This window comes from Acyrthosiphon pisum, chromosome A2 (assembly GCF_005508785.2).
Source record: "Acyrthosiphon pisum isolate AL4f chromosome A2, pea_aphid_22Mar2018_4r6ur, whole genome shotgun sequence".
NCBI lineage: Eukaryota > Metazoa > Arthropoda > Insecta > Hemiptera > Aphididae > Acyrthosiphon > Acyrthosiphon pisum.
Window position 1 is genome coordinate 24,605,115 of NC_042495.1, and position 13,611 is coordinate 24,618,725.

Sequence of the window (13,611 nt, forward strand, 5' to 3'; positions counted from 1 at the left end):
TATTATGTTTTAACAAATAAGACAAATTTTTAATTTACAAAAGGCAAGTTTGGCATAAAAATGCTTTTGGATTGAGACCATGAGAAGAATAAAATAAGTCCGAAAGTTTTGAATATCATTTTGCCTAGGATTTAAACAATTATATAGAATTTTTCATACGTTTTCTACAGTAACACTAAATAACAACTATGAATTATAAAATTTATTGATATACTTCTTTACATGCTTGAGCTGTAACCTCTAAATATTTGCGGATGTATATTTGATACGCTATATTTTAACAGGAAAACTGTTATTAAATTAATTTGTTTGTCCGGAAATTGTAAATATCCAATTTTAAATTGAATGATAAAAATAGAGTTGACGATTTAAATACAATTATGTAACTTAGAGCTAATATTAACATTTTTATAATAAATTAAAATAAATAAAGTTATTTATTCTTTAAAAGGGGGCGATGGTGGTGTGATGAGACAATATTCTGTATCAGATTAAAATATTTATTAATTTGTATAATACTTTATTTTAATCGTTAATTTAGTTGGTCTAGAAATTATAAATTTACAAATATAAATCTAATGGTAGGTACAAAAGGAGTTAAAATTGACAGATCAAGATAATTAGCTAATTTAAATTTAGAAATAAATATAATAACCCGTTTTAGACAAAATAAATATTTTAATTATGGTGTATAAAAAATGCTAATATAAACATCCAGTAAAATTTTCATGTGTCTACAGTTATTCGTTTTTGAATTACAATAAAATAACAAAACCACTACACGAAAAATTGAGTGAACATCCAATACTGTAAAAAGATGAACTTCAAACGCTCATATAAATGTAATTTGAATTTCTTGTAAACATTTAGTTTTTTTTGGTAAAGGTAGACAAACTTATGAGGAATCTTGAATTACATTTTCAAATCTTAGATTAAAAAAAAATGTTTATGAATTTCTAACTCAAAATAATTTGCAAATTTTTGTCATTTTTACGTATTTAATCAATATTTGAACTTTAAATGCTTATAAAAAAAAATTGCAACTATGGATTTTTTAATTTTTTATCGACCTTTAAGACAATATACTAGGAGCCTTCCATTACAATTGTAAGCTTTCTTAACGAACAAATAAAATTTTATTGATATTTATAGAAAAAAAAAATGGAAACTGAAAATATTAACAGTTAACAGTAGAAATTAGCATTGATTTATTATCGGTTGCTATTGGTTATTTGGACAGATCAGGTATAAGGTTGCATCAAATTGAACATTGCCTACCAGTAGGTGAAAGAGTTTCCCTTTGTCCACGAACCGACGTAGTCAGATTGTCTACCAGGGTGGCTGAGTTGCACTTATGCAGTAAAATACACCCTTAAATAGTTAAACAATCATAATTTTTTTAAGAGTTGCACTATTTTACGGGCAATGTAGTGCATGGGTTCTGCTATAAAAATATATTTACCATTAATACCTCTAGAAACATTTTCATACGTTTTCATTAACCGTTTTTCATATATTTACTTGCCTATCACATAAAACGATAAAATTTGAATAAAAAATTATCAGTGTCCGAAGGCAAAATAAACAACCAATCACGGGCGGAGCTGTGACGGGTCAGCTAGTATATTATATTATTAACATTTAGAAATATTAAAACAACGGTATATGTAGAAATAATCAATAAATAAAGCATTTAAAATGTAAATAAAGGCAAAAAAATGTATTTAATTTATATAATAAGAGCAATTCATAAATAATAAATGAACTACAAAATAAAAAACTGAACATTTTTAAACACTTTCAAATGCACACATTTTGAGAAAAAACAAATTAAAAATGAGCATGAATACTGAACTACATTAAGATTATGCTATTTTGTATAAATAGATTACCTTTTTATTTAACCAGGTTTGTCCTAAGAATTAGTTAAAAACAATTTTAAAAATTAACTTTTTTGAGTTATAACAGTTAATTTAATGCAAAATATACTAGTTGGTACTAAAAAAAAATTGACCAACATGTATTTTGATAAGCTCTCTTCAGAAAAACGGTTACGGTTTGGGCTTTATGGCCATACCAAATACTCGATAAAACGATTCGATAAATATTGCGAAGAATAAAACCCATTTGTAGTGATAATTCGTAAGCTGTATATAAATTTATAAAATCAACTGAAAATTAAACAAAAAAAAGGCATTTATAAGTACAAAAGGCAAAAAAAGGAAATTTTTGTAATCTATAATCGGTGTTCGATTTGGAAACACGTTGTTGTCGTAAGCCGTTATCCGAGCTGCAGCGATAACAAGAATATCGACGATTTATTTATTGTAATTTTTTATATACCTACCTTATAGGTACATCGTACATAATACCTATGCTATAGCATAGGTTATAGCCAGTGGCGCAACTAGACTTGACATAAATATTGTGATGGAACTATTTATACTCTCTAAACTTTTCTAGTATCAATCCCTGATATTTCAGATAAATTCAATTGAAAAGTTTATTCCAAATTTCAAGTTTGATCATTGTTTGTAGTTTTTGAGAACTAGAGATGACTAAGTGAGTGGTATTTGGCTTGTATATATAATATTATTTTCTGACTGTTGTTGCAATTTCCATGACAACCAAACAATAACAGAGTAGAAACTAATATTATAAAATTATAGTCTAACGTTGTAGTGCCTAATAACTAGCAACCGATAATTGATATCGATAAATTCATTGCCGTAGCAACCTTGTTAAGGGACCTGCTCATGTTTCGTTAATAAGGGGCAATATTTAGGCAATATGCAATTTCATTGCCGTCGTCAATGATCAGTGTGAGTGTGATTGTAGGTGGGTACCGCAGTGAGTAAAGCTCACTCTGCGAACGTAACGTATTTTAATACAACGCAATAAATGATAATTCCATAACGTATACAATTCTTGTACAGTAACTACGGACAAATAAATAAATAAAAATCAATGATATAATATTATATCAACACATCTTGTAATTCATAATATTATGTAGGTACTGATGGATACTTATGTTAGAAATTAATAAACTTATAACTATACTTTATATGTATAAATAGGTCTCAGAAAAAACATTACATTTTAAAGAAGCAAGACAATTTTTTTTATATTATATTATTCTTATATATTATATATTTTTAATGCGGTATATAATTAGTATCGCAATAATGAGCTCAGCTTAGTATTTACTATTTATACAATTAAATAACATGTACCTATACTCTACTCGTGGGTTTTATCTGTAGTTATATGAATATTTCGTAGCAAATTTATATGATATAATATTAAACATAATTTAATATATTATTATTAGGTCCTTAGACTTATAGTGTAACTTTGCAGATCTTACTTATTTCAATCATAATATTGTGATACAGTGAACTGTAGTTTCAAAGATTATTTCAGCCGAGAAGTAAACCATTAATAGTTGTAAACTAAATAGTAATTGTAATACGACAATCATAAAATGACGTATTATTGTGTTAATTGACAATGTATTTATATATTTATTAGTAATTATTAAATATTCTATGATTCTATAGTACAACTATTTTAAATTCAGACTTCGGATAATAATATTACATAACAATATTATTAAGTATATGAAAATATGGTAATTAAGTATGCTAAGAAATTACAAAACAACAGAACTTGAAAATTCCATTATTTAAAGAAAATGGGACTGTTCAAGCTTGGATATCACTATGTGAATTCCAACTCATAACTAATATTATCTCAAAAAGGGAAATATTATATTATATATAATACACAATACCTTCCAATTATAATTTAGTGGCTTTTTTATTCATTTATTATTATGTAGGTACAATCATAAAGAAACCGGTACGTACAAGGTTGTACGTATGAATAAAAAGTGTAGCTATATTAGTTACAAGCTTTATTAGAATACATAATAATATAGTTATATTATACAATCCCTATATAATATGCATGTAAAAATATAGAGAATGATAGAGAAAAACAGAGATATTTTATTAAAAATTGGTGTACCTACCTAATGTATGCAACTTAATTAAAGTACGTATATATCAATACATAATTTGTCTTTTTTAATAATATACGCTGCTCTTTTTACTGATGTTATTATACGCATACAATTTTTTTGATAGGTGAGCCCATTAAGTTAAACCTAGTCAAAAGTCTTGTTTTTACCATATTATATCATTATACAATATAAAATGTATACAATAAAATAATATATTATTTTATCAATGTTATCATTATGTAGGTACAATTATGAAGGAACCATGCAGTAGGTACAACTGTACAAGGTTGTACGAATGAATAAAACTAGTAGCTATATTAGTTACAAGGCTTATAAGAATACATAATTATATAGTTATATTATATTGTGGCTATATCATATGCATGTAAAAGAGTCTTTTTATTTTTAGATTTTGTTTTTTTTTTTGTAAGAGAAATATTGATAATAATGAACAAATAATCCCAAAGTTAGAATGGTAGATTGTATATTATATAGGTATAGGTGAACTCTACTGAGAAATATAATATTAACGAGATAACAACCGATGGTCATTTTTAATTTATTGAAGTAAGCAATATTATGTATAAAATATTATAGATATACAACTGCAGTAAATAAAGTTTAAGTGAAAAATATTAAGATATATGAAAAAAGGTCAAAGACAAACAACAACCAATGGATCAGAATCCTATTATTTTGGACCCATTTTTTTCGTATTACGTGTAATTTATAAAATATAATATAGTAATATTAAAATCGTTTAATCTATATAAAATACAAATTAAAAATTATTCCATTAGATTTAATAATTACTTATAATAATATATAGGGATCAATATCTATGAGAGTGTATGCCATTGAATTAAACTAATTATTAATATAAACATTTATAATCTATATAGTACAATATAAGAATTGTTAACAATAATATTATCTACGAAATAACTATTGAACCTATAAACAAAGAAAATTGGACTAAACAAGCTTCGAGATAACTATATTATATAAATATAATACATAATACCTATTATAATTATTATCATTTATAATCAATGCTATTACTTATTAGCAAAAACAATGCAGATTGACAAAATAACTTTTAATTAATACATTTCAATTAAAACATAATATTATGTTGTACTACGACTTTTATAACATAGAAAATCGTTTCAAAATGGTTAAGTTTAACTATAAACTGTATTGAAGTTCTGCCAGATATGCAGTTGTTACTTTATATTATATATTACAATTATATACATGTTAATTTTAAAATATACAATTCTCAAATTGTTCATATGTCCACAATTTATTAAGAAATAGACTGGAGGGACAGGGATCCAAATAACTATTAATTATCTATTTGGTATGCACTTACTATTGATGAAAACAATTTCATCTCAATAGATGATCAACCTACTAATGGCTATAATATATAAAAAATAATTATAGGTACCTTACATAATAAACTATATTTCATTTAAAAAGATAATAATAATTTTTAAGTTAGTGAATATTATAATAATAGATATTAGTGAATAAATGACACAACTAGGGCAATTAATTTTATTTTTTTCTACTGTGATGAAAGTAGTTTTGCAGTTTACAATATCTTCATTTATAAAAAGGAGGAATGCTAAGTTATAGCTTAAACAACTTACAATGCACTTCATTGTGATCAAAAAAATAATGTATTATGATTAATAAATAACGCAAATTATTAATTTACCAAAGGCAAATTTGGCATAAAATTGTTCTTGGATTCAAACAATAAGAAAAATAAAATAAGTCCAAAAGTTTTGATTATCATTTTGCCTTGGATTCCAAAAATTATATTGAATGTTTAATACGTTTTCAACAGTAACACTAAATAACAACTATGATTTATAAAATATATTGATATACTTATTTATATGGTTGATCTGTAATCTTTAAATATTTGCGTATGTATATTTGTTACGATTATATTTTAACAGGAAAACTGTTATTAAAATGATTAGTTTGTCCGGAAATTTTAGATTTCCAAATTTAATTTGAATGATAAAAATAGAGTTGACGATTTAAATAGAATTATGTAACTTAGAGCTGATATTTACTTTTTTAAAATATTTATTAATTTGTATATTTTATTTTAATCGTTCATTTAGTAGGTCTAGAAATTATAAATTTACAAATTTGCAAATTTACAAATTTTTAAATGGTACGAAAGGAGTTAAAATTGACAGATAAAAATAATCATTATAATTAGCTAATTTAAATTTAGAAATAAATATAATAATCCGTTTTCGACAAAATAAATATTTTATACTATTTTGTTGTTTATATTTCGTACTTTATGTATTAATTACATCATTGATAAACATATTTTATTTATGAAATGTAATCTATCATCAAGACTAGACTATTAAGTAGGTATTCTTTTAAAAACCTGAACATAAATCAGCGGTGGGACGTACAATATAATACTCAATATATAATACATGAATTATACGTATTTATCCTCGGAAATTTTACGTCTTATACATATTATAAGTACATATTATAAGTAGTCATATTTGTTTTGTTATCGGGCTACGAAATATGAAAAGTATTATGATTTAGAAAACATAGCAGAAAAAATTTTATACCTAGAAGTGGCCACCGTACAATTGGAAAAGGTTTTTTCAAATTGGTAATAATAAACTAAAATAATAAACTATATTACACGTAAAAAGATAACAATAGTTTTAAAATGTAGTAAATACTATAATAATATAACTTATAAGTAAACACAGTTAGGGCAATTTGTTTTCATATTTTCCACTGTAATTAAAGTAGTTTTGCAGTTTGTTATATCTTCATTTATAAAAAGCATGAATTTTAAATAACAGCTAAAACAATGTAAAATCATTCACGTGATTTACTCATGTAATAACGGACTTGGCATAAACGTTGTGACGCAACTAATTTATTATCTACGTCAATATATAAGAAATTTAAAAAAATATAAATATATGAAATGTTTCAAAAGTTATCGATGTTCGATCATTTTAAGCATGTTTTGGAGCACATTATTTTTAAATGCTTTAATCAATATAACTTTGTTAGTTATCATTTTTTATATTTTTTTTTTATCTAATAGTAACTTATATCTTACGAAAAAAGATTCTGAGTGAAAGTGGTCAGCCAGCCTATGACATTACTAAGCATATATATTTGATGTGATATTATTGTGAATAAAATATTTTTTATATTTAACTTTTTACGTGGAACCTTGTTTTAAATTTTCAATCCTAAGCTATAAAAGTTGAATATTTTATACATTTTTAACTACAAAATAATTGTTAAATTTTAAATTTGATACATTTGATCAAAATTCGAAATTTAAATGCTTATAAAAAAATTGTGCCTATGTAGTTTTAATATTTTTCAACTGCTATTGTGACAATATTCAGCCTTGCATTCAATTTTCACGCTTTTTTCCCCAACAAATAAAATTGTATTGAGATTTATAGAAAAATAAAACTGAAAATTTAAAACTGACAATGTCCGTAAACAGCTCAAAAAGAGTCAAAATATTTTCAAAATTGTATGGTGTATAAAAAATGCTAATATAAACATCCCGTAAAATTTTCATGTATCTACAGTTATTCGTTTTTGAATTACAATTAAATGACAAAACCGCTACACGAGAAATTGAGTGAAAATCCGATATTGTAAAAAGATGAACTTCAAACGCTCATAAAAATTTAATTTGAATTTCTTGTAGAAATTTTGTTTGAAGTTAAACTTCTTTACGCAGGGTAGTGAGGAAAAAAAAGCGAACGGGCGGCCGTACGAACGCGAACACGGAATTTTCTTTTATATCCTGTATACAAAATGTCTACCAGAAGGAGTGCTTCGATTTCAACATATAGTACCTTATTTTTTAGAAAATTGAATCAAAATGGTACTTTAGAAAGGTCATTTTCCGATTTTCTCAATAGTTATTTAATGCCACGGGAAAAACCACCGAAAAATTACGAAAAAACGCTAAAAATGAGATTTTAATTTTTAACGCTTTGTTTATCACCATAGAAACCATTTATTTATAAAATAAATAATAACAATATTAAATATTCAGGCTTACAAATAATCATTAGAATAAAAAAATAAAAAAAAATATAAAAAATATAATTAACATTGTTTCTTTTATTCTTTATTATCCTCATTACCCCAGTCTATCCATGCCTTTCTTTCTTTTTCACTCACTCGTTCAAAAGAAGTTTCGCTTCCCATGCGCGTACTGGTAACACACACACCCTTTTTTTGATAAAGGTAGACCAACTTATGAGGAATCTTGAATTACATTTTCAAATCTTAGAATAAAAAAAAAATTTTATGAATGTCAAACTCAAAATAATTTGCAAATTTTCGTCATTTTTACGTATTTTATCAATATTTGAACTTTAAATGCTTATAAAAAAATTGTAACTATGGATTTTTAAATTTTTTTATCGGCCTTTAAGACAATATACTAGGAGCCTTCCATTACATTAGTGTTGGGAATTATCTAGATAAAATTATTTCTTTATTATCCTACCCGGATAAAAATAATTAAATCATCTAATTATCTCATCTAGATAAATGTAATGGTTATATTCTATGGTATTTATTCATATAAATAAAAAAGCAGGTAAGTGGATGTCGCCCTGCTGTAAAGTAGATTACAAGTGGGTTATTGTATAATGGTTGTATTAGACTTCATTATTAGACTTCATTATTAGACTTCATTAATATCATTGTATAAGAGCAAAGATTCTGAGCGGAGACGGTTTGTCAGTCTGGATATTTTATATTTTTTTATTATTTATTTTATCATGTAAGTTGAATTAATATTAAAATATTATAATTTTTTATTCGGTTCTATGGTGATAAACAAAGCGTTAGAAATTGAAATGCCATTTTTAGCGTTTTTTTCGTAATTTTCTAGTGGTTTTTCCCGTGGCATTAAATAACTATTGAGAAAATCGAAAAATGATCTCTTTAAAGTACCATCGTGATCCAATTTTCTTAAAAATAAGGTACTATATGTTGAAATCGAAACACTCCTTCTGGAAGAAATTTTGTATAAAGGATATAAAAAGAATAAAAAAATAAAAAAATAAAAAAAATAAACACCATTGTAAAAACAATAGCTTCCTCGCTCCGCTCAGAATCTAAAAATTATAAGAATATGTTTAATTACTCAAATAGCCAATAATTTACGAGAAACGAGTAGTATTCCAAATACCAATATTATTATACCTAGTTAAAAAAAGAAATATATTTACTGAAATATTGTCAGTTTTATTTAGTTAGGTATTTTATTTTAATTCAAGTTGTATTAAAAAATAAAATTGTATATTATTTTAGTTGAAAAATAACAGAAGGAACTTGTTAATTAATAATTATTACTTAATTAGTGATTAATAATAAATTACATTATTTATAATATAATTTAAAAACATATTATCTATTTTTTATGTAGATAAATGTATGTGTATTTTTATCTTTATCAAGATAAAAAAAAATTATGTTATATTTTATCATATCTAGTTAAATATTGAATGAATTATCTGTTATCTTATATAGATGATTTTTTTGTTATCTTTTCCCAACACTGTATATAATACATAATAATTATAATTTTTATTATTTATAATCAATGCTATTACTTATTAGCACAAACAATACAGATTGACAAGATAATTTTTAATTAATTCATTTTAATTCAAACATAATATAATGTTGAACTACGATTAATATGACATAGAAAATCATTTCAAAATGGTCAAGTTTGTTAGCAGTACTACATAATACCTAGATTAAAATATTGCATTTTTTTTATAATATTCCATGGTAGTAGGACAATTTTTTATCTCGCCTAATAATAAATAATATTATGGATAATGTTATACCATATAAGTAAATTAACGAGTCTTGGTGGCTGAAAAAAATATATAACTGTATTCAGGTGTAGACATCTTAAGAAATAAAATGATACTTATAAATGTGCCTCACAATAACTTTTTAATAAAAATTGCTTAACATTTTTACTTTAAGACTATGCATTTGTTTGCATAAAAATATAAAGCATTACGTATATCACTCATTTGATGTAGCTATGTAAGTACCTATAGGACAAAACAATTATTTAGATACTTTTAATGTGGAGAATTTAATTCCGAATTAATGTATTTTGCTTCATATATTTTACAATGGTGTAGTATATAATTTCTCGCCAAGTAAATAAATTATCAAAACAAAATAAGTGTACTTCCATTCGATTTACTCAGCATTTATTTATGATATCACATATTTAAGTGCAGTAAAAATAACTAAGTGCACTTAAAGATATTTGGTGTGATATCACCAAATTTTATGAAAATTGTCGAGACAACAGTTTTTCTAGTGTCGCAATGTCGTCAGGTTTGGAAAGAGTGATGATTGTGTCTATAAAATTATCGTATAAAATAAAAATACTCGATTGTACAGTAAAATAATAAACTATAAACTATATTGTAGTTCTGCCAGTGCTGCATTGTTACTTTATATTATATTTTACAATGTGCATGTTGATAGTAAAATATACAATTAACAAGTCACAAAAATAATTATTATTATAATTCATTTTTTACAATATTGTGTCATATTATACAATAGGTAATTCACTAATATAATAATAATAAAAAAAAAACGTGGTATTACACCAAACATGCTATTACAACCATTTTCTGACAAAACCTAAAATAAATCATACATATTATAGTTGTTTAAAAAAAATATATATATATTAAGTAAGCAAAAGTTATATTTGTATTTTTTATTCATTTAACGTTCACTTATGTCTTGTGTATCGGTTAGTTATTGTGTTGTATTACGTGTAAAATTAAAATGATTACAAATTGTGGTGATAGGTAAGATCCTAAATTGATATGGATATACAATATAGGTCAGAACATTATCTGCGAAATATAGTAATAATTTTTGATATTGTTTGATATTGTTGATACTGTTTCAAAATCCATTATTTTTGTGTTTTTTAAACTTAAATAAATTTTTGTAGTTTCGATATCGAAAAAATGATCTCCCTTAATTATAGTTTATAACAAATCTGGTCAGTAAATGATCAAATAATGTTATATTTTTTTTTTTTGGTAAATGTGAATATTAATTTTGTAATTTCTTTTGAATGTTAGCATTGACGATTATCTATGTAAATATAAATAATGAGTAATGACGCGTAATTTATAACGAATCTAGTCAGGAGATGATTAAATAATATTCTATTTTTTTTTTTTGGTAAATGTGAATATATTAATTTTGTAATTTTTTTAAATATGAATTATGAATATTGACGATTATTTTTGTAAGTGTAAATAAAACCTGGTATACGTAATTTGCAATGCGCAATCGGCCTAGATATAAAGAGGTTATTTGTAACAATAGCTAGGGAAAACACCATATGCCTTTTTAACAATAGTGATGCGCAAACGGCCTATATAAAGGTTTTTTGTAACAATAGCGATCGGAAAACACCCTATGCCTTTTTTACAATAGTGATGCTATATAATATTATGTTATATATTTTATATCCTTTATTTAATTAGAATCATTACTCACTGCAATTAAAATCGTTTTCAGTTATTTCCTTCAACGGTTTTTCGCTCATTTCTACGGGAAATAGACACGATGGATCGTTATCTCCGAGTACATCACGCTGGGGGTAATTTTTCTTCAGCGCGTTTACAAACAGCAGAATATTGCAATCGCACGTCAACGGGTTATGGTCAAGCTGTCTATATTAGAAAGAATTTATGTTTTGTTTAGAGAAATATATAATTTAGATAATGAAAGTATAGCAATTATTGTAATATTAATAATATATAATATATTGTAGGCAATTCATGCTGACTTACAAAAGACTCAACGACGTTAATGAATCGAATGTCCCAGGTGTAATAATTCTAACCATATTGTGGTCTAAAAACCTATTATAAAATATAAAATGTCATTTTCACTCGGCTATACAATACGATCACATGAAAAATGTGTTTAATAGGTACGTACAGTTTACGCAGTTTTCTAAGGCCCTTAAACATTTCCAAATCAAGCTTATGAATGTTGTTGTAGTCCAAGTGTAATATTTTCAAACTAGTTAAGTTATAAAAAGCCCCAGTATCGATGTTTTCTATTTTATTTCTATGCAAGAATCTAATAATTAAATAATTTATTATGTAGATATTATATAGGTAATAATATTTTATAAATAAATATATAATCACTAGCTATTTGTTAATTTATATTCTTACAATATCTGAAGATTCGAAAGATTTGCAAATACACCATTTTTTACCTCACTTATATTATTGTTGTTCAAAGTTCTGAAAATATGATTATAATTAATTAATAGTATCTATGAATTTAAAGTTGTTTGTATCACATGAAAAATGAGTTTAATACTTACAGTTTATACAGTTTTGTAAGTCCCTTAAACATTTCCGAATCGAGCTTATGAATGTTGTTTTCATGCAATAATAAAAATTCTAAACTCGTTAAATTATTAAAAACCCCAGGCTCGATGTTTTCGATTTTATTTGTATGCAAGAATCTAATAATTAAATAATTTATTATATTGATAATATATTATAGGTAAGGTAAAAATACGATATAAATAAATATATAATCACTAGCTGTCTTTTAATTTATATTCTTACAATGTCTGAAGCTTCGAAAGATTTGTAAATGCACCATTTTTCAACTCACTTATATTATTGTTGCTCAAATTTCTGAAATTATGATTACATTCTGGATTATAATTAATTAATCATGTCTATGCATTTCAAAGTGTTTGTATCACATGCAAAATGAGTTTAATACTTACAGTTTATACAGTTTTGTAAGTCCCTTAAACATTTCTGAATCGAGCTTATGAATGTTGTTTTCATACAATAATAAAGATTCTAAACTCGTTAAGTTATTAAAAACCCCAGTCTCAATGTTTTCGATTTTATTTCCATTCAATAATCTAATAATTAAATAATTTATTATGTAGATTATATATAGGTAATAATATAATATAAATAAATATATAATCACTAGCTATTTGTTAATTTATATTCTTACAATATCCGAAGTTTCGAAAGATTTCCAAATGCACCATTTTGCACCTCACTTATATTATTGTTGCTCAAATTTCTGAAAATATGATTACATTCTTGATTATAATTAATTAATAATTTCTATGCATTTCAAAGTGTTTATATCTGTAAATATTAAAATAAGTGTACATTTTGAATAAATGTTATAACCAGTGGCATAGCCATGAGGGGGGCTGAGGGGCAGGGGCGCCATTTGGGGGGGGCAGGTTGTGCACTCGCACACCCTGTAATTTTGTTGTCCACAATTGGCCTAGGCCTAATTAATACTATGGCCAGATGGCCTTCAGTTTGCCAATCTTTAATTGTGCATGCACCGCAGCTATTCACTGATAATCATAAATAATATTATAATATTAGATTCTGAGTGGAACGATGAATGTATTGATTTTACAATGATGTGTGTTTTTTTTTTTATTTTTTTTTTTA

The 13,611-nt window shown here is 24.9% G+C and overlaps 1 protein-coding gene across 1 annotated transcript in view; it reads right to left on the reverse strand.

The window, feature by feature from the left end:
• Positions 1–10,631: 10,631 nt before the first annotated feature.
• Positions 10,632–13,611, reverse strand: part of LOC100575765 (peroxidasin homolog) — a 113,988-nt gene continuing 111,008 nt past the window's right edge. Inside the window, exons 8-9 of the mRNA XM_029490144.1 lie at positions 11,648–11,823; positions 10,632–10,768 (exon numbers count right to left, since the gene is read on the reverse strand). Of these exons, the coding sequence (XP_029346004.1) occupies positions 10,746–10,768; positions 11,648–11,823 (199 nt within the window). The 3' untranslated portion in view covers positions 10,632–10,745. The remainder of the gene's footprint in view (positions 10,769–11,647; positions 11,824–13,611) is intronic.